The 22500-nt window shown below is 51.3% G+C and overlaps 1 protein-coding gene across 2 annotated transcripts; it reads right to left on the bottom strand.

Moving 5' to 3' along the window:
* Positions 1-940: 940 nt before the first annotated feature.
* Positions 941-11399, bottom strand: meis3 (myeloid ecotropic viral integration site 3). 2 transcript variants are annotated; one of them, XM_056441969.1, is made up of 13 exons: positions 11036-11399; positions 10521-10616; positions 7430-7569; positions 7017-7215; positions 6868-6918; positions 6712-6762; positions 6211-6360; positions 6025-6133; positions 4672-4817; positions 4118-4194; positions 3097-3155; positions 2883-2966; positions 941-2109 (listed from the first exon to the last, which is right to left on the bottom strand). In XM_056441969.1, exons 2-13 carry the CDS (start codon positions 10530-10532, stop codon positions 1910-1912), a joined length of 1278 nt encoding a protein of 425 aa, XP_056297944.1. In that variant the 5' UTR covers positions 10533-10616; positions 11036-11399; the 3' UTR covers positions 941-1909. The 2 variants fall into 2 exon arrangements, with proteins under 2 accessions (XP_056297944.1, XP_056297943.1); XM_056441968.1 differs by lacking the exons at positions 10521-10616; positions 11036-11399 and having other exon boundaries at positions 7430-8875.
* Between the last annotated feature and the right edge of the window lie 11101 nt (positions 11400-22500).

The raw sequence follows: 22500 nt of genomic DNA, 5'->3' as shown, positions 1-22500 counted from the left end.
AAGCAGGGGGGGGAGGGGTAATCAGTGTGTTTGTTGTGTGTTTGGGGCGCTGCAGGCTGGAATTAGGTACGGATGTCCGACGTCCAAAAAAAGATGTACACGAGAGACGAGGTGAAGGTCACGGATGGGACGTTTAGGGGGGGGAGTTAGGAGTTAGGAGTTAGGAGGGTTGTTTTCACTTTGAGTGTTTGGCCGTCTCGTTTCTTTGGGCCGATAAATAAGAAGGAAAGAAGAACGAAGTGGAAGTGTGATGATCACCGCAGCTGCAGCCCGAGGCCTCAGGAGGAGGAGGAGGAGGAAGGAGTGACACAGAGAGGTTACACGATGTGAAGGTGAGTGGCTTTTATCGTGGTTTATTTAAAGTATTTGAAATTCCCACGAAGGAGTCTAAATATTCCCCAAGTCGGGAACGTCGTATATCAAATCGGGCGGTTTTAATAATTTCTGCCGTTTTCTTTTTGACTTTTTGAAATCTCACGTTGAGCCTCTTGGAATGGAGACGGAGCATCTCAAGGGGGGGGGGGGGGGGGGGTTGTGTTTACCCCCCAATTAAAATGGGAAATAGTTTTGTAATTCTTATTTGCAGTTAAAAGCGGAAGGTAGAGAAGAGTGAAAGAAAACATTTGACATGGGTTTGTAAAAGTTAAGAGGCCCAATTGACGAGAGCAGAAAAAGAGCAGGTAGGAGTTCATGAGTTCGTAGTACTTGTATGTGCAAGACACAATAAATGGCCAATGATGCTAAAAGTACTTTATCCTGTAAGTTGCTCATCAAAAGAAGCTTTTTTAAAACAACTTTTCCCCTTTTTGAATCAACCGCCCACTCAATATGTGCACCGCCGTCTCTTTACTCTCACTGCCCCTCGCAGGTGAAATCAGACGACACGCACAAACCAGACAGCCGCTGACGAGCCGAACAAAAAACGAGAGAAACAAAAACATTTTAATACCGTAACTGTATTTTTTCCCATCGACATTCACAAAACGTCCGAGCGGAGCGGAGAGGGAGCCCAATGTGTAGAAAGTCCTTTGGCTGCGGCTCCCCTCGCACACCGCTGCGACACACACACACACACACAGAATGGACTGGAAATGCTTGCAGAAATATTGTATATATGTGTGTGTGTGTGGAAAATGGCTTTCAGTGTCGTGTGTGTGTGTGTGTGTGTAGGTAGAGTCCTAAGGTCACGGACACCTGTTGGCGTCTTAAGGAGGTCAGTGGTAAGAGAGTCATTCGTAGTGTTTAGCTTCATGCTGAGGAAGAGCTCGAACATTTAATCCGCCTGCGCACATAAATATAAAAATAGAATAAGAAAAAAATCAGCTTTAAGTAAAGTGTGTGTGTGTGTGTGTGTGTGTGTGTGTGTTTCTTTGACAGTCAGCGTGTGCAGGAAGACAGGGGGTGGTGAAGAAGGCGCGTTCACAGGGTCGAGTCCCGCTCGGCGGCGTCCGTGTGTCCGTCTCCCCGCGGGTCAGCAGGCATGATGGGAAGTATAGTTTAAAGCGTGTGTGTCTCGCCCCACGTGACACAGTGGAGACGTTAGGAGAGGAGGAAGCACTTCTACTCTGAAAGAGGTATGGCTTAAACCTGTGGGTCGAGACGGTGTGTGTGTGTGTGTGTGTGTGTGTGTGTGTAATGGTTATAGTTGTGTGTGTGTGTGTGTGTGTGAGTGGAGCAGCTACATTGAGGTCAGGGTCTCTCAGTGGGGAATGTAAACTTTCGGGGTGATGTGTCTTTTTTCTTCTTCTTTTCTTTAAATAGTGTTCAGTTTGCGTCATTACACACACACACACACACACACACACACATACATACATACATATCTCACCGTGCACATTCACATACAGTCATACAGTAATTTGCCCTCTCACACACACACACACACACACACACTGCCCCACCACCACGACTAGTGTGCGTGTATGTCCAGTCCCTGGGCGAGGAGCGGCTCCGCCGGGTGTGCGTGTGGCGGCGGGTGGAGCAGCATGGCGGGGTGGGGGTGTGGGCCCGGGTAGGGGTGGGGGGAGGGACCCGGGTGGGGGGGGTAGCCCGGTTGGGACAGTAGAGCGCCGGGGTAGTCGCCCTGAAGGGAAGACATCCCCTGGAGACCTGGAGGGGGGGGGGGGGGGGGGGCACAAAGACGTTACCATGAGATATTCATGAACGCTCCTTTGATGAATAAACAAGATACAATATGTACAATACTAGAATAAACTACCACAACACACACATTTATTTCTCCACATCAAGATATTCTATTGTTAAAATGATCTTTTTCCAACACATTAATATTCAAAATCAGCGTGTTAATGGATGTATTTGATATGTATACATTTTTTTAAGTAAGGAAAAATAAATGTTTGGTTGAGTTCGATAAGAAATATACATTGTTAGGGGCTTTTTATAGCATCATAACACATGAATATCCTAATGTGTACATGAATATCCTAATGTGTACTTGTTGTACAGTGTTTAATTGTGTAAGTAAAAAAACGTCACTATGAGAAGTTTCAGCACTTTTTAAGATTTTCTTTTTTTTTGGACGTTCCCATTTAAAGCACAGATTGTTTTATTAAAGGTTCGATTTCCCCCCCCCACAAACACACACACATTGCCGCCTCCTCCAGCACCAGAGCGTTGATGCTGTGGGAGGCTCAGTGTGCACAGAGCACATCGCCATATAATAATAATCACGTTTATCACCGAATCACGCCGATAAATATTTATATTCTTGGTATTTAACGAAAAGCCAATGTGATGATTACAGATAATAAACATGTGTTTCATATTTTAAATCAACCCCAGGCTTGGAATCACACTTTATTTAGTTTAGTTCATTTATTTGACAGTAAAAACAAACATTATATTCCCGTATTCTTTACCTGCTCGGAGCCCCAGGTGGGCCTGTCCGTCGAGGCCGTAGCCCCCGAGAGCCGCTCCCTCTGGGCTGTAAGGACCACCCTGACCTGTGGGACAACACACACCGTCAGGCTCACACACACACACACACACACACACACACTTGTATATATATATATATACACACAGAGTTGTTTACGCAGCCACCGACCAGCTGACTGACTTATAAACACCGACCTGAGCGATTCGACTGGTCAATCATCGGCTGAACTATTCTCCTCCTGGCGTTGATGAACCTGCACGAGGGAGAGAGACATAAAGAAAGAGAGAGAGAGAGAGAGAGAGAGAGAGAGGCCACCCATTAATGGAGGAAAAGGCTGACCGGGAGACTATTAACCTTTTCCATTTTACAACCACTTAACCCTTTCAGAGGGCAAAGTAAATCAACGTTAGGGCAGAGCAGGTATTGATCGGCCCGTGATAATTGATTGATCTGAACAGGTCACCCTCTGTGTGTGTGTGTGTGTGTGTGTGTGTGTGTGTGTGTGTGTGTGTGTGTGCTGCGGCAGGGGTGCAAATATAAAGTGCGTAATCAAATCACAACATCTATTATTTAACATGTCACGCCGGCTTCATGATTTGGTTTTGTATGTGTTTCCGTGTCAATATCGGAGGTAACGAAATTGAACATTAGGAAAGAAGAAAAATTGATCAGCTACATGGAAATGTGCTGTGTGTGTGTGTGTGTGTGTGTGTGTGTGTGTGTGTGTGTGTGTGTGTGTGTGTGTGTGTGTGTGTGTGTGTGTGTGTGTGTGTGTGTGTGTGTGTGTGTGTGTGTGTGTGTGTGTGTGTGTGTGTGTGTGTGTGTGTTTTGCCAGTGCAGATACACGTGCGCCCGGGCAGTGAATGGGGCAGTAAAGCATCTGATTATTGGACATTGATTCGACTGTTTTATGAACATGGAAGTGGATTTTACTGCAGCTTCAGAAAAAAAAATGCTTGGCCGGACATTTCTTCTTCTCTTCCTCCAATAAAGCAGATTACACTCGTTCTCTAAAAGTCTCTTTAAAAAAGCGCCACCTTTCATTTAACGCGACGTTCATTCGCGCCGATTAGTCACCGGGCAGAAAAACCGTGACTCGTAAAAAAAAAAAATTCTCTCGTTATCGACGCGGTTAAATAGAAAATTGGGTCGCGACATTTGAACTGATTATTGAATTATAGAATCGGCGTATTGATCGAGGGGGAGTGCACTGACCAGTTGTTGACCTGTAAGATGGTCAGCCCCGTGTCCAGGGACAGCTGCTTCTTCTGCTCCTCCGACGGGTACGGGTGCTGGGAGGGGACACACAGAGCGGGGGGGGGGGGGGGGGGGTCACGACTCACAGCCTCTCATCGCGGTACGTACGTCACTCTCACTCCGTGTTTATCTCTCTCTCACATCCTTGAATAATTGCCGTGAAGCAATATTTGACCCGCCTCATTTACGGGCTAATTGCCTTAACTCGCTCCGTTTCCACAGCGAGCGTATTCACGTAATCACTTCATCCCTTGATTTTTTTTAAAGTCATTTTTATATTAATTGACCTCCATTACACACTCGGTTCAGTCTGGCCTCTCAATGAATCTCTCACAACACTTTGCATTGTTCCGGGGGGTGGGGGGTGGGGGCTCTCTCTTCAATCATTGTGCAAAATTCAATATTATCCACCGCGTAATAAATTGTGAAAAACGTGCAAAGGCAAGAGCGTCTCTCTCGCTCTCTCTCGCTCTCCCCCCCCCCCCCCCCCCCCCCCCATCTCTCTCTCTCACCGACAGGTGCTGGAAGAGCCAGGCTCGCATGATGTTGGTGGCCACTTTGGGGAAGATGCCCCTCTTCTTGTTGTTCCGGCGGTCTCTGTCGGAGTCGTCGTCGTCCCCCGTGCTGGGGGAGGCGCCGTCGCCGTCCAGACCGTCGCCTGCAGAGACGCACACACACACACACACACACACACCTCTCATTAAAATGTATACAATATACTACCGTTCAAAAGTTTGGGATCACCCAGACAATTTCATGTCTTCCATGAAAAATCACACTTTTATTTATCAAATGAATATAAAATATAGTCAAGACATTGACAAGGTTAGAAATAATGATTAATATTTGAAATATTAATTTTGTTCTTCAAACTTCAAGCTCAAAGGAAGGCCAGTTGTATAGCTTATATCACCAGCATAACTGTTTTCAGCTGTGCTAACATAATTGCACGGGTTTTCTAATCAGACATTAGTCTTCTAAGGCGATTATCAAACACAATGTACCATTAGAACACTGGAGTGATAGTTGATGGAAATGGGCCTCTATACACCTCTGGAGATATTTCATTAGAAACCAGACACTTCCACCTAGAATAGTCATTTACCACATTAACAAAGTAGAGAGTGTATTTCTGATTTATTTAATGTTTTCTTTATTGAAAAAACAATGCTTTTCTTTGAAAAATAAAGTCATTTCTAAGTGATCCCAAACTTTTGAACACTAGTGTATATGGATAGCATTTTGTTTTTAATGAACAACAATGATTAGCTCATGAATTGGATTTATATTGTTTTCACAGGTGTGTGTGTGTGTGTGTGTGAGTGTGTGTGTGTGTGTGTGTGTATCAGAATCAGAATCAGAATCAGAAACAGGTTTATTACGGAAGGAAAAAGCAAGAAGAAAGACTAAGACAGCGCGCGCTCATGCGCCATCTAGGAAAAGGTGGATGAAGAGGGAAGAGAGAGAAAAAAAAAAGCCCCCCCGACTATGCCCCTAGGGGTACAGTGTGGGAGCAGGAGAATGACTTGGTAGGAAGGGGGGGGGGAGAGTAATCCAAAGATTGGGCGATAGCCCCGCCATTGGGGCAGAAGTCCATGTGTATGTGTGTGTGTCTGTGAGTGCGTAAGTGTGTGTGTGTGCGTGAGTGTGTGTGTGTGTGGCTGTGCGTGTGTGTGTATGTGTGTGCGTCTGTGTGAGTGCGTGCATGAGTGTGTTTGTGGCTATGTCTGTGTGTGTATATGCATGTATCTGTGTGCGTGTGTGTGTCTCTGTGTGTGCGTGTTTGTGTGTGTGTGCGTGCGTGCGTGTTGGTGCGTGTGAGTGTGTGAGTCTGTGTGACTTTGTGTGTGTGTACGTGTGTGTACCTGGGTCGCTACAGTTGTCGGCCGTGCTGTGTGACGGCAGGCCGCAGGTGCCCGGCGTCCCCAGGGGGGTCGTGGCACATTCGTCCGGCTCCCGTAACCATGATGCATTCTGCAGGGAGAGAGGAGGACGCAGGTTGGAGGCGGAGCTACGGAGAACGCGACACGCGCCCGGGTCGTCGGTCTCACCTGCTCCGACAGGCTGGTGCAGGACCCGGTGAAGTCCTCCATGTCGGACTTGGAGCTGCCCTCCCGGTCGTCCATGATGAGGTCCGTGGGCATCTTGCCCTTCAGGCAGGTGATGTAGCGATGGCAGAAGTTATCGCACAGGTCGTGCACCTTCGAGAGAAAAAAAGAGAGAAAAAAAGCGTCACGCTCATCATCGTCATCGCCTAGCAACGGTCGACGTTGAACATCAAAGGGTTAACGTGATCTTCAAGTCTCATAAAACGATGAACGCCAGATGTTTATCCAAGCGGCCGTTCATCATTTCTCCTCGTCGATTAAAAGTTTTTTTTAAAGTGTAATTAACTTTAAGCGTTAAGATTCCCTTAACAATTTCACGCCACGCAGCATATCATTACGTCTGCTCAGCGATTGACATTTGGGCCCTGAATGTCACATATCCATAAAAATATGAGATTAAAATCGACCCAGAGGCGTTTCAATAAAAACATGAGACTAACTAACCTTCTCCAGCTCCAGTAAGTGAAAGCGAAGAACCTGAATGGCCTGGATCATCTGCGGGGAGAGGAGGAGGATGCGGATTATTTAACGCGTATCCCACAATGCAACGCGTGGAGAGAGAAGGAAATAAAGCCCATTTATTGTTTTCCCCCATCGTACCAAGTTGTCGAGTTCGGGATTGGAAGAAAAAATGGGCTTCTCGGATCGGATCTGCGAGGAGGAAAAAAAATCAATAAATATCAACGTATTGTGGGAAACGCCCCCTCTCGTCGACGTCCTCCCTTCCGATTGGCTCGCCCGTCGCTCACCTGCTTAGCGAACACGGCGATGTCGTCGTTGAAGGATTCGGAGGAGCAGACGTCGCTGTGGACGTCGCTGTGGACGTCGCTGTGGTTGGTCATGCCGGGGAGGTGGGAGGTGGCTGAGAGGGAGGAGGGGTCTCGGGGGGAGCAGGTGGCCAGCTCGCACTTCTCAAACACTAAGGCCAGCAGTGGAAACAGTGGATGACTGCACACACACACACACACACACACAACACACACACAGTTAACATACTATAAACACAGTTGACACAGTGTACAAACACAGAAGGTATCGCACATGAGTTATGAAGCTGACAACATATATGTTGATATTCAGTACACACATATAGACTGAATGTTAATCTGGACTTTCACACACACACACACACACACACACACACACACACACACACACTTACCCGTAGATCTGGTCTTTGTGGTGTTTGAGCGAGTCGGGGATGGCGGGTCCGTAGTGTGGGGGGGGGAGCGGCCTGACGTCGTCCCCGTACCCCCCCAGCACCATGGCCTCCGACCCCGAGTAGTGCACCAGCTCTTCATACTGAAACGCGATTAGACGGAAAACATGAGACGCGTTGGACATCTGCGCCGCCCGACATCCACTCTGATTTTATTACGCTGGCCTGAAGGCTGTCGGGGCGCTTACTGGACCAACACACGGTGTGTGTGTGTGTGTTCTACTACTGATTAATCTGATCATATTTAATCTTCTTGTTTACAACCTTCCAAAATCCCAATTTTATATCATAGAAAACAAAGAAAAGGTGCAAATATTCACGTTCAAAAAGTAGGAACCAGAACATTTTTCTATCCACTAACTGTTTCAGTGTCGGTCCGTTGTAGTTACAATAGCGTTGCCATGGGGATGTGCCTCAATCATTGCAAGCTAAACAAAACATCAATAATCAAAAGTAAAAAGAGAGAATGAGCTTCTTTTTACTCACATCGTAGTGTCTCGTTTGTGTGTGTGTGTGTGTGTGTGTGTGTGTGTGTGTGTGTGTGTGTGTGCTAGACTATCCCCATTCCCCCTCAACTCTCCTCGTTTTCTCAGTTCTCGGGAAGTCTGGTGGTTTTTTTCGGCAAGTGCGGAGGAGACGAGGAGAGGAGAGAAGGGAAGGAGGTGGCGAGGCCCAATAAGGAGAGCCATGTAGCGGCCAACATCGTCTCCTCCCTCCTCGACCCTGACTAGACGTGCCGTGCTGAGACGTCCCTCACAGCCCACATATGACACACACACACACACACACACACACACACACACACACACACACACACTCACAGCTTCTCGTACCCATCATGAATATACATGTCTCACTCCCTGGTTAACCCCCTCCTCTCTCTCTCTCTCTCTCTCTCTCTCTCTCTCTCTCTCTCTCTCTCTGTGTCATGGAGCTAATGTGAGCCTCCCTCCAGCTTCGCGTCTCCGAGGCGACGCTGCTCAGGTCAGCAGATCTGCTTCTGGTCCCTTTCTGCTGGATTATTGAAGGGTCCCACGGGGCCACTAACAGACAGGCAGGGTCCTGGACGCCTCTCACTTTTGTGTTATCTTAAACAACACTATACAACACTTATTGTCTGCTTAGTTTCCCCGTGGACGCGATGTTCCCCAGAGAGGCGGCAACGAGAGGTTGTGATTTACTACATGTGTAACTGCAGGAAAATAAAAGCACGGAGTGACTCCGTTATTGTTGTTATTTCTGATTTGCGGTAATTAAAACTATGTTTATAGTTATTTTAAATATATTAACAGTCTGACAAAATCCTAGTGTCACTTACAATGTAAGATCAGTGAGATATTATCTGTGTGTTGACCCCTGTGAATTTAATTACAATGTAATTTAATTAAATCCTCCTTATGTGCATGTGTTCTCCTGTCCTAATGTATTCCATGTCGTCCCACATGGCCACCGGGGATCTTGGCACCTGCTTCTGACCTTTATAGTTTTTTTTATGGAGGCTGAGTATTAACACAATCGCCGCTATCGGATTGCGCGTCTCTCTTTACGCATGCGGCTCCTCTCGGGTTTCTGCGCGTCGGGCGGATCAAAGCGCGCAGGGAGAGATGACAAATTCCGCACATTTTTCATTTTTTTGTTAAAGTCATGTATAGCTGGTAAACATGCATCGGATGGCAGGACGACAAGTTGTTTATTTTCAGTCCTTTACGGCACATGCATGTATAGCGCCAATGTGGCACATGTACTTTATATTATGTAACGTGAAAACTAAAAATACTGGAGACGGAGTTTGGTGCAGAAATTAAAAGTAATTGAATTAATAAAGATTAACAGTTCATTAAGACGGGTCTATATAACTTTGTGATACGTTTTAATGGCTGTTATAAAACTAAAGCCTCGCTTCTCCATTAAAAAGAGTCCAGGAGGAAGAAATCCATCCGCAGCCGAGCTCAATGCGCAGATGCAGGAAAAGAGAAGTGAAATGTGAATGCGTCGTATTCTCTCTCTGAACTTTAATAAGTAAGACGTCATAAAGTTGGAACACACTAAGACACGGCTGGTATAAACACAAAATTATTTTTTTAAAGAAGGACTCACGCTATAAATTAAACGAAACTAAATCAAACTGGAACTGATAAGACTAAATACAACTTTTAAACCATCTCCATCTCCATTCCTGACATGTCATCCCGTCAGACTGTATTTACTATAGAGCAGAACTATATGAAGTTCACGCATGCGTCACTTTTAACATCGTTCTGCACGACATGCCAACATGTGGCTGCACGTGACCCAGAAAATACTAATAAGAGCAGAGAGCTACTAGATGCTTTAATTATGTGTTTGTTAGAAAGTTGATTCTTAATCTGTGTGTGTGTGTGTGTAGACCTTTCCTCCTCTCCTCCCTGCTCTGTTTTCATAGTGTTTTTCTATCTCTTGCCCTCCTTCACTCAGCCCCCCCCTGTGCCTCTGAATCACTATTGCAATTAAAAAAAAAAAAATACTCAACAACTCTCCAATAAGCTGCAGAGCTGCGCCTCTTCCTCTCCCTATGCATGACCTGCACCACTCTGACCCTCATTGTACCATTATCACGACTCACTGACCTTGCACAGTATAATTATTTTGAGGGCATAGGATGACGTGATAGATCCAAATCAAAGTGTGTTAAGAGATTGCTGTGGACATTCAAGTGCACTTCACCTCATGCATTAGGCATTGCGACTGTTTAAAGTGATTTATGTGCAGCGCGGTGAAAAGCTCTTGCACATAGAGACATTGGACAAACATTTCTCGAATAGTTTCCCCCCTTTTGTTGTTGTTTTGGCCCAAAACACGACATGCTAACAGCCTCCAGTCCACTAGTGTCTCCAGCGAGCCTTGTGTGTTGTGGCTGTGCAGCCGACCATATATGCTCCATTAATATGCTCTGTTATAATTACCTCTTCTCCCATGCCAGAGATAGAATAAATATATATATATATATATATATATATATATATATATATATACAATTTTTAAAAAGCAGACCTACCCTCTTCTCCATGCGACTCGACAGCCAGTCCGACACCGGAGCTGGTGATGCGCTGCTCGGTCAGTCCAGAGCGGTTTGCTCCCCTTCCTCTGGTCCCTGGGAATAAAAGTAAATAAAAAGAATACTGTGTTTTTTAAATTGTTAATTAACAACACTATAAGAATGTAAACACGATTAACACACCATGCAAATCCCTCCCTGTGTGGAATCAACACAAACATGAGGCTGTAGAAAGCTTTGCGTGCGTGAGTGTGTGAGTGTGTGAGTGTGTGTGTGTGTTTACTCCGAGCCCATCGCGTTTTAAATTACAACATGATGATGGGTCTGTTGATATTTTATGGACGTTAATCTGCTCGTATACTGCTGCAGTCGATGTGAACTTAATGGTGTATAATACACTCGGCGCCAATAAACGTCATAATAAAGCTCGCAGCCTATTAAATGCTTGCTGGCCGACACACACACACGCGCGCGCGCGCGAGGCTCCGTCCGGTAAATGGTGTAAAATGTCCCACCGAGACGTAAAATATCCAGTCCTGGTCGCACCGGGTCCGGTGTAGTCCAGAGAGCCCCGGTGAGAACGGAGCAGCGGGGTTCTCCGCCTGGTGCGCCTCGCGCTCTGCGGCTCGCGCGCCACCGTCGGGGATGCTCGGTGCTGAGGGAGGGCAGACGGAAAGCGTCCCTTCCTTCTTCTTCTTCCTCTTCTTCTTCTTCTTCTTCTTCTTCTTCTTCTTCTTCTTCTTCTTCTTCTTCTGCTTCTTCTGCTTCTTCTTCTTCTTGTGGCTCCTTGTGCTCGCTGTCCGCGCTCAGCATACGGCGACGGGCTGCAAAATGTCACGACTGGGAGTGAGAGATGGGGTTTTCTGTCTCAAGAGGAGGAGGAGAAAGAGGAGGAAGAGGAGTGGTGATGGTGGCGGTGGTGGCGGTGTGCGGTGTGCGGGGAGGTTTCGGAGGGTCAAAACGCGACGGGGGTCTCATGGCCCTCCTCCCTCCCTCCCGTTCCTCTTTTACTCCTCCTCCTCCTCCTTATCGCACACACAAACGCTAGAGAAGAAGAACAAGAAGAAGAAGAAGGAGAAGAAGAAGAAGACCCCTCGGTGGTTGTTATCTCTCCTCTCAGCTCACATCTCGCGCCTCGATCTCCCCGATGCCGCACCATGCGCTGTAATCCCGGGATAACCCGGGAGAGTCATCGAGCTCTCATTCTAGCGGGTTTGGAGCGGGTTAAACAGTCTGTTAAACTCCTGACTGCCAATTATCGTGATAAGAAGAACCACAATGCCAGATATTGAATCTCCTATAAACTCACATATATATCCTATATATTATATATTTATTTATTTTACAGATGGTCTCAAAATCTTAAAATCAAATTACAAGCTTTGGGAATATGCATTTATGAACACGGTCAGCAGGAATAGAAGTCCATCTTTTACATGCAGGAGTTCATTTTAGGGGCAATTGCAGTAAGTCAAATAATAATAAAGCTTTTTAAACAAGCCGCTCGTCATAAATAAGTCGTGAATAAGTTTGAAGCGCGTGCTAAATGACAATAAATGCTCTAACTTGATAATAGCTTTCAAAGTGTTTTATTGTTTTTGGTGAATCAGCCTTTTGACAGAGCCCAAATGTGTGTCCCCTTTGTCCCTCTTTGTGTTGATTGGGAGAAGAGAGAAAACAAAGCTTTTTGTTTTTTTTGTCGTGAGAAAGTTTCATTCTAAGAAGAAAAAAAACACACACACACAAAAAAAGAAGCTTTTTTTTCACGTGTTGGTGGAATAGCTAAACTCCCCCTCCCCAGTCTTGTGTTGTAAATGTCACCTAAGTAACATCATAATTATTTCCCGGTCCCGCTGCGAGGAGGAGGGGGGGGGGGGCAACAGGCGGCTGCACATCAATGGGGGCCGCGGCCCGGCGGTGGAACAGCGGGCCCGCGGGGCGGGCGTCTCCGTGGGGCAGGCGTGGACGGAGTTTGACCGTGGGGGGAAACCGTCCCCGTCTTTTAACTCTGCAGGGTGCGTGGTTTCCTGCAGGGGGGGGGGGGGGGGGTAGATCACAGTGCACCCCCCACCCCCCTCCCCACCCACCCACCCACACCGAGCCGGGTAACGCAGCCGTGACGCAGCGTCAATGGGCTGGAAACGGAGACTTGTTTTCACCGAGTTAACAGGTTAAATGAAAAAAAGGATTTACACTGAAGTGTGCGTCACCATCTGAAGAATTCATGATGTCACGGGGGGGTATATTTCTTAATTTTCTCTTCATGCAAAAGCTTTACAATCCACAGAATGACTGCACTAAGTGTAATTGAGAGTGACGTCTTCTCAGTGTTTGTCTTCTCCGGGCCATAAATCTCAAACTCTCTCTGTAACTATTTATCTAAACATGCAGATTACAGCTCGTTTACATCTGAATGAGAACTTGAAGGATCTGTCATTTTCAGCACATCTCCTTGTGTCCCGGGGGACAACACACACCATACATTTTTATCTTCTTCTTCTTCTGCTCTGCATATGTTAATGTGGGAAGAAGAAGAAAAACATTTTAACACGACATATGTTGTCAAACATGTGCTGAAGGGGTTAACGTGACTGTCCCAAGAGAGGCATGACACGGTCCTGTATTATAAACCCAAATGAAGATAGAATGAGATTTACCAAAGGTGGCTTTTAAATATGAGGAGAAAACATAGGAAGCGATTTGTAAAACAAATCTTTGTGATCATTTTGTTTTTATTCAAACTTTACCTTTCCCAATGCGACGTCGCTTCATCGTGTTTTATATTGATCTAATTTTGAGTTTTGCTTTCCTTCTGTTCGTGTGGTTGATGTGTTTGATGTCGGCTCTTTACTCACAGCTCCTGGAGCTCAGCTTGTTCAGAAGACCTCAGAGAGTCTCCGGGGTCACTATCAATACACACACACACACACACACACACACACACACACACACACACACACACACACACACACACACACACACACACACACACACACACACACACACACACACACACACACACACACACCATTATATGTATACTTGTGTGTGAATGCCTTTTGGGCAAACACATGTAATATAGATAAAACATGAATCTAATATATTTATAGCAATCGTTAAAGCTCATTCACGTTTGTTTGTTACGATCAAGAAATTGTGCAACGGGTTTTATTTAAGAAATAAACAGTAAGCAGGAACACTTTGGATGATTTTGCACTTATTACTATTATTAAAAACAGTTTTACACACACACACGATGCAGCAGTGGGATCGATGGGAGCCCAAAGGAAACACAACGTTTCCCTCATCGGCTCCAACATGAGAATAGATGTTTCTTTGATGCCTTGAGAAGACTTTTCTCACCACGTGATGTCAAACCAAGTGAAAATCGACAACATTATTATCCAAAAAATCTCCACGTTGGAGACGTCGTGACCCGTGGGGAGACTCCGGAGTTCTCTCCTGCTCAGTGTCGAGGCGCTGCTGTCGCGTTCTCTCTCCGAGGCTGCAGATCCATCACTGTCTCCCGTGCCGATGTGGGGGCGTGCCCGACTGTGGGGGCCCGAGGGGAGCGTGCACGACTGTGGGATGAGGAGCGTGCACGACTGTGGGGAGCGTGCGAGGGGAGCGGCACGACTGGAGCGTGCACGACTGTGGGGGAGCGTTGCACGACTGGGGGTGCACGGCAGGCGTGTGCACGACTGTGGGGCGTGCACGACTGTGGGCGGTGCGACTGTGGGGAGCGTGCACGACGACTGTGGGGCGTGCACGACTGTGGGTGTGCACGACTGTGGGAAGCGTGCACGACTGGGGAGTGTGCACTCAGGAGCGTGCACGACTGTGGGGAGCACGACTGTGGGGGCGTGCACGACTGTGGAGGCGTGCACGACTGTGGGTCAGGGAGCGTGCACGACTGTCAGGGCGTGCACGACTGTGGGGAGCGTGCGACTGTGGGGCGTGTGCACTGTGGGGAGCGTGCGACTGCGTGCACGACTGTGGGAGCGTGCGCGACTGTGGGGGCGTGCGACTGTGGAGGCGTGCACGACTGTGAGGCGTGCACGACTGTGGGGAGCGTGCACGACTGGGGAGCGTGCACGACTGTGGGGAGCGTGTGCACGACTGTCAGGGGCGTGCACGACTGTGGGGAGCGTGCACGACTGTGGGAGCGTGCACGACTGTGGGAGCGTGCACGACTGTGGGGAGCGTGCACGACTGTGGGGGCGTGCCGCGACTGTGGGGCGTGTGCACGACTGTGGGGAGCGTGCACGACTGTGGGGAGCGTGTGCACGACTGTGGGGAGCGTGCACGACTGTGGGGAGCGTGTGCACGACTGTGGGGAGCGTGTGCACGACTGTGGGGAGCGTGCACGACTGTGGGGAGCGTGCACGACTGTGGGGGGCGTGCACGACTGTGGGGGGCGTGCGACTGTGGGCGTGCACGACTGTGGGGAGCGTGTGCACGACTGTGGGGAGCGTGCACGACTGTGGGGGTCGTGCACGACTGTGGGGCGCGTGTGCACGACTGTGGGGGGAGCGTGCACGACTGTGGGGGGCGTGCACGACTGTGGGGGGCGTGCACGACTGTGGGGAGCGTGCACGACTGTGGGGAGCGTGCACGACTGTGGGGAGCGTGTGCACGACTGTGGGGAGCGTGCACGACTGTGGGGAGCGTGCACGACTGTGGGGAGCGTGTGCACGACTGTGGGGGGCGTGCACGACTGTGGGGGGCGTGCACGACTGTGGGGAGCGTGTGCACGACTGTGGGGAGCGTGTGCACGACTGTGGGGAGCGTGCACGACTGTGGGGAGCGTGTGCACGACTGTGGGGAGCGTGCACGACTGTGGGGAGCGTGCACGACTGTGGGGGGCGTGCACGACTGTGGGGAGCGTGTGCACGACTGTGGGGAGCGTGCACGACTGTGGGGGGCGTGCACGACTGTGGGGAGCGTGTGCACGACTGTGGGGGGCGTGCACGACTGTGGGGGGCGTGCACGACTGTGGGGAGCGTGTGCACGACTGTGGGGAGCGTGCACGACTGTGGGGAGCGTGCACGACTGTGGGGGGCGTGCACGACTGTGGGGAGCGTGTGCACGACTGTGGGGGGCGTGCACGACTGTGGGGAGCGTGCACGACTGTGGGGAGCGTGCACGACTGTGGGGAGCGTGCACGACTGTGGGGAGCGTGCACGACTGTGGGGAGCGTGCACGACTGTGGGGAGCGTGCACGACTGTGGGGGGAGCGTGCACGACTGTGGGGGGCGTGCACAACTGTGGGGAGCGTGTGCACGACTGTGGGGAGCGTGCACGACTGTGGGGAGCGTGCACGACTGTGGGGAGCGTGCACGACTGTGGGGGGAGCGTGCACGACTGTGGGGGGCGTGCACGACTGTGGGGAGCGTGTGCACGACTGTGGGGAGCGTGCACGACTGTGGGGAGCGTGCACGACTGTGGGGGGCGTGCACGACTGTGGGGAGCGTGTGCACGACTGTGGGGAGCGTGCACGACTGTGGGGGGAGCGTGCACGACTGTGGGGGCGTGCACGACTGTGGGCGTGCACGACTGTGGAGCGTGCACGACTGTGGGGAGCGTGCACGACTGTGGGGAGCGTGCACGACTGTGGGGAGCGTGCACGACTGTGGGGAGCGTGTGCACGACTGTGGGGCGTGCACGACTGTGGGGCGTGCACGACTGTGGGGAGCGTGCACGACTGTGGGGGTGCACGACTGTGGGGGCGTGCACGACTGTGGGGGGAGCGTGCACGACTGTGGGGGCGTGTGCACGACTGTGGGGCGTGCGACTGTGGGGAGCGTGCACGACTGTGGGAGCGTGCACGACTGTGGGGCGCACGACTGTGGGGCGTGCACGACTGTGGGGAGCGTGCACGACTGTGGGGAGCGTGCACGACTGGGGGGGCGTGCACGACTGTGGGGAGCGTGCACGACTGTGGGGCGTGCACGACTGTGGGGAGCGTGCACGACTGTGGGGAGCGTGCACGACTGTGGGGAGCGTGCACGACTGTGGGGCGTGCACGACTGTGGGGGGCGTGCACGACTGTGGGGAGCGTGCACGACTGTGGGGGGCGTGCACGACTGTGGGGGGCGTGCACGACTGTGGGGAGCGTGTGCACGACTGTGGGGAGCGTGCACGACTGTGGGGAGCGTGCACGACTGTGGGGAGCGTGCACGACTGTGGGGAGCGTGCACGACTGTGGGGAGCGTGCACGACTGTGGGGAGCGTGTGCACGACTGTGGGGAGCGTGCACGACTGTGGGGGGCGTGCACGACTGTGGGGGCGCGTGCACGACTGTGGGGAGCGTGCACGACTGTGGGGGCGTGCACGACTGTGGGGAGCGTGCCGCGACTGTGGGGAGCGTGCACGAGTGTGGGGGGTGTGCACGACTGTGGGGAGCGTGCACGACTGTGGGGGGAGCGTGCACCACTGTGGGGCGTGTGCACGACTGTGCGGAGCGTGCACGACTGTGGGGGGCGTGCACGACTGTGGGGAGCGTGTGCACGACTGTGGGGAGCGTGCACGACTGTGGGGAGCGTGCACGACTGTGGGGAGCGTGCACGACTGTGGGGGGCGTGCACGACTGTGGGGGCGTGTGCACGACTGTGGGGGCGTGCACGACTGTGGGGAGCGTGCACGACTGTGGGGAGCGTGCACGACTGTGGGGAGCGTGTGCACGACTGTGGGGAGCGTGCACGACTGTGGGGAGCGTGCACGACTGTGGGGAGCGTGTGGCACGACTGTGGGAGCGTGCACGACTGTGGGGCGTGCACGACTGTGGGGGCGTGCACGACTGTGGGGAGCGTGCACGACTGTGGGGGCGTGCACGACTGTGGGGGGCGTGCACGACTGTGGGGAGCGTGCACGACTGTGGGGGGCGTGCACGACTGTGGGGAGCGTGCACGACTGTGGGGGGCGTGCACGACTGTGGGGAGCGTGCACGACTGTGGGGGGCGTGCACGACTGTGGGCGTGCACGACTGTGGGGCGTGCACGACTGTGGGGCGTGCACGACTGTGGGGAGCGTGCACGACTGTGGGGGGCGTGCACGACTGTGGGGAGCGTGTGCACGACTGTGGGGAGCGTGCACGACTGTGGGGAGCGTGCACGACTGTGGGGAGCGTGCGACTGTGGGGGCGTGCACGACTGTGGGGGGCGTGCACGACTGTGGGGAGCGTGTGCACGACTGTGGGGGGCGTGCACGACTGTGGGGAGCGTGCACGACTGTGGGGAGCGTGTGCACGACTGTGGGGAGCGTGTGCACGACTGTGGGGGGCGTGCACGACTGTGGGGAGCGTGCACGACTGTGGGGAGCGTGCACGACTGTGGGCGTGGCACGACTGTGGGGAGCGTGCACGACTGTGGGGCGTGCACGACTGTGGGGAGGCACGACTGTGGGGAGCGTGCACGACTGTGGGGAGCGTGCACGACTGTGGGGAGCGTGTGCACGACTGTGGGGGGCGTGCACGACTGTGGGGAGCGTGTGCACGACTGTGGGGAGCGTGCACGACTGTGGGGAGCGTGCACGACTGTGGGGAGCGTGTGCACGACTGTGGGGAGCGTGCACGACTGTGGGGCACGACTGTGGGGGCGTGTGCACGACTGTGGGGCGTGCACGACTGTGGGGCGTGCACGACTGTGGGGCGTGCACGACTGTGGGGGGTGTGCACGACTGTGGGGGGCGTGTGCACGACTGTGGGGGGCGTGCACGACTGTGGGGGGCGTGCACGGCTGTGGGGAGCGTGCACGACTGTGGGGGGTGTGCACGACTGTGGGGAGCGTGCACGACTGTGGGGAGCGTGTGCACGACTGTGGGGAGCGTGCACGACTGTGGGGGGCGTGCACGACTGTGGGGGGCGTGTGCACGACTGTGGGGGGAGTGTGCACGACTGTGGGGGGAGCGTGCACGTGTGTCGTCAAGTTCTTGAATAGATTGCGAACACAAGATGGCGTTGGTGCCCATGCGGTTCACGTGGAAATGCGTCACGTGAACGACCGACAGCAGCCTCAACAACAACGTCTCGTTGACTTGAGTCCACCAGAGAGAGAGAGAGAAAGAGAGAGAGAGAGAGAGGGGTGGAGGGAGGGATGAAGGCCACCCAGCCTCGTTGACTTCAGTGACTCCGACCGTTCAAAAAATACGGCCGCCGTGACCTCTGGCGGCGACCGCCCGATACATCAGAGAGCTGAGACCCTCCGCCACCGCCTGCATGAGAGAGAGAGAGAGAGGAAGGCAAGTGATGGAGGGAAGTATACAGGGAGAAAGGGGTAAAAGTGAGGGGTAGACGAAGGGGGCGCAGAGAGCATTTTTATGAGCCTGTGCCTCTCCAGTTTCTGGGTCGTCTGACCGCATGGACATAAATTCTCCCCCCCCCCCCCCCCTCCATACATCTCTCTTGCTCTCCTCTCGCTCGCCCAGTGAAATCCGGCCTCATCAGCCTGTTTTCAAACTTTCCCCTCACTTCCTCTTCCTTTATACTTTACCTGTTCCTTCCTTCCTCACTCCCCCATCTCCATCTCTCTCTCTTTCTCTCCATCTCTCTCTCTCTCTTGTTTATAGTACAAGCCAACACTCTATACCTTTCTCCCTTTCTGTTATTTTCCTTCCTCTCCCTCTCCATCCCTCCCCCCCCCCCCTAACCCCCCGCCCCCTTCTTATAGATGGAGATTAACTGGGGGAGCGCAGCGCCATCCGTCCTCCTGACTGTTTGTTGTTAAGGAGATGGATGGAGGCTCCCTCTGCCAGCCCCACGCAGCCGCAATTACACCCAGCCGCCATGATGGATGGAGGGGAGGGAAAGGAGGTGGGGGTAGTGGGGGGGGGGGGCAGCGAGGGAGATACAGAGAGGGGCATCTATCACGCCCCTTAATCTACCTGTCACTGCTATAGGGCTTGGGTGGAGGAGGGAGGGTGGAGGGGGGGGGGTGTATGTGGGGGAGGAGAGTCGGCTTCATCTGCTGCTCGGCGGTTTAATTCTTTTCTTTACTCTGAATTTGTTTATTTTGCCGTCCGGAGAATCAGACCCTCCGAGTACACTGGACTCATTAAATGTCCCGATCACTCCGATTGATTTCCAGCGTGCCTTATTGGATTCTGTTGAAAATACTGTGCGTGTGTGTGTGTGTGTGTGTGTGTGTGTGAGACAGGCATTAACTTTAGTGCGGGAAAGAGGGGGAGGGGGAGGGGGGGATGTTGCTGCTGCTGCTGGGGCCATGAGAAACAATCCCTGATAAAAAAAACTGAATGATGTCAACAGTTTTCTTTTTGAAGTGCTTTCAGGTGCTTTATTCTGTTATTTTAACAAATATATCGTAAAAAGAGAGGATACACACATGTGTGTGTGCGTTACCATGACGCTCACGTCAGCTCAAAGTCAACACACACACGACAAAAACAGGTTTCTTTGCTCATCAACAGGTGATACGATGCTGGCTCCATTCCACTCTTGCAGAGATGCATGTTTAGCTCATATAGACACATCTTCATTGCATACACCTCACATGTACTTACACACACACACACACACACACACACAGATGTGTTTCATCCCATCTGCAGCGATTGCCTCTTCCCTCTGCAGCATCTCATCCTCGTACCTGTTGAAGGTACCAAAAGCAGGGAGCTGTCATCGTGTCAGTCTGCGTACTTTACCCACAATGCCTCTCTCCGCTTCTACCCCACAATGCTACGGAAATATTATGAAAAGTAATCTGAGGTCTCCCCTCCTCCTCCTCATCTGTCCAGAGGAGTGAGAGATGGGACGGAGGGATTAATACTCTTCCGCCCAAGCCAACCCTGGGAATGATAGATGGACAGATGCAGGAAGGGAGAGGAGGAGGAGGAGAGGGAGATTAAAGGAGAGAAGTCTTGAGGGTTCATAAATCCAAAGTGAGACCTGGTCCGCATCACACACTAATAAGATCTGCGAGAAATCCATGATGAGGGGAGGGAGCGAGGAGGTGGGCCGGGAGACGGGAGCGGTGTAATAGCATTAGATGTAATCTAATCACGGCAATAAGATGTGAATGGATGAGTGTGAGCACGGTGATTATGCAGAGGAGGGATGGCGGCGCGTTGATGAAGCTTCGAGGCGCGAGGACAGGCCGCGTTATTGGACAACAGATCATGGGCGGCGGCCTCAGCGGGGACTTTTACCGCCACGTTCATTTTTTTATTTAGTCTGGTTCCGTGGCTCCAAACCGAGAACACGTAGATGCGAACCGGGGGACACGACGTGTCTGTTGAAGTGGATGTGTGTGTGTGTGTGTGTGTGTGTGTCGGTCATGAAACCTGTTTGTGTGTCATCATTATAGTAAGAATCAGCTGTAAGTGCACAAAGTGCAGCCGTGCAGCCGTGACCTGACTCGGATCAGATAGAGTGCTCCCTCACCTCCCACCCCTCTCCTCCTCGACCCCTCCGCCCTAACCCCCCACCCGTCCTCCTCCTCCCCCCTCCACCGCAACCTCCCCTCCATCCACCGGGGCCACATCTCTCACGGCCCGGCTGTCGGAGGGCCGTGATTGGTTGGCTCTGCAGACAGATAGCCGATAGGCTCTTGATTAATAGTCGAGGCCCGAGAACTTCCTCATTGATCAACGGGACAGGCTGGAGGTGGCGGAGGAGGAGGAGGAGGAGGAGGAGGAGGAGAGAGAAAAAGCATGCCATGTCGCTCTGCAAGTGCTGGCTGATAACCCTGATAGTGGCTCTTGCCGTGTGTGTGTGTGTGTGTGTGTGTGTGTGTGTGTGCTTGTTGACAATAGCAAAGAGTTGAGCGGATGAAATGGAGGCACTGCGGTAAAAAGAAATGGCTTGAGGTTTATTCTCTCTCTCTCTCCATCTCTGAAGCTTTGTCTCTGGGCTGAAGTGTGAGATAGCATCTGTGGGTTCCCATGAATAAGAAAGCACGTATGTTATCACACAGAACACACGGCCTCCGTAGCTGCCAGCTAATGTCCGAGGGGCAAGTGTGTGTGTGTGTGTGTGTGTGTGTGTGTGTGTGTGTGTGTGTGTGGGCTGAATCATTTAATATGTGTTTTCTATCTATTCTATTCATCATCATGTATTTTATTACGTAGGTACATCTGCAGAGTGTGTGTGTTACAGTATCTATGTGTTGAGAATGTGTGTGTGTGTGTGTGTTTGTGTGTTTGCGTGTGCCCCCTCCTGCTGCTCTGTCCAGCCCCTAGTTGATTGATGATCTCCACTCCCACAGGGTCAGCGGGGTCATGACCTCCCACTTTTGACCCCCTACAGGGAGGGTCACGCACACACACACACATACACACACACACACACACACACACACACACACACACACACGGAGCAGCCCACAGCAAACAGATGGCCTTAGGACAACTGGTGTTCCCTCACCTTTTTCTCACACAAACACTGTTACAACACAACAACACAACACTGTGACGCAACACACCCCGTGTCCCGTTAACCAACGCTGCTTAATACTATAATTATTATTATTATAATGTATTAATTAATTAAAGTGGTTTAAATGTGTTCCCTTCTACCATCAACAACAGAGAGCAAACTATTCTATAGGTTTGATCCTCAATGTTTGTGTTTTATGTTGAGTGAGGAGCAATAAATGTGATTCTGATTCTGATTTTGATAAATGTGTGTTTGACACACATGCAGGGGTCATGTGACAGCTGATGAAAATAGATAATGCTAATAAAGGAATAAAGGATTAAACGAGGGTTATTTTCAGCAGTAACACTCGGCAGATATAAAGATTCTCAATATATATAAAATATAACAACTAAGACAGCAAAGGTAAAATAAAAAATTAAGGAAACGTAAATTATAATAAAAATATTAAAAGCAGGAACACAAACGCACCGATCAGAGAGGAAATAGAGAATGGGGATGATGATGATGATGATGATGATGATGATGATGATGATAATGATGAAGCAGAGTTGCCATGCACACCAGCGCATGAATCTGTTTCAGGGAACA

The sequence above is a fragment of the Pseudoliparis swirei genome, chromosome 20, assembly GCF_029220125.1.
Source record: "Pseudoliparis swirei isolate HS2019 ecotype Mariana Trench chromosome 20, NWPU_hadal_v1, whole genome shotgun sequence".
NCBI classification, from domain to species: Eukaryota; Metazoa; Chordata; class Actinopteri; order Perciformes; family Liparidae; genus Pseudoliparis; species Pseudoliparis swirei.
The sequence above is the reverse complement of the archived record's forward strand: the minus strand, read 5'-3'. Positions and strand labels throughout refer to the sequence as shown.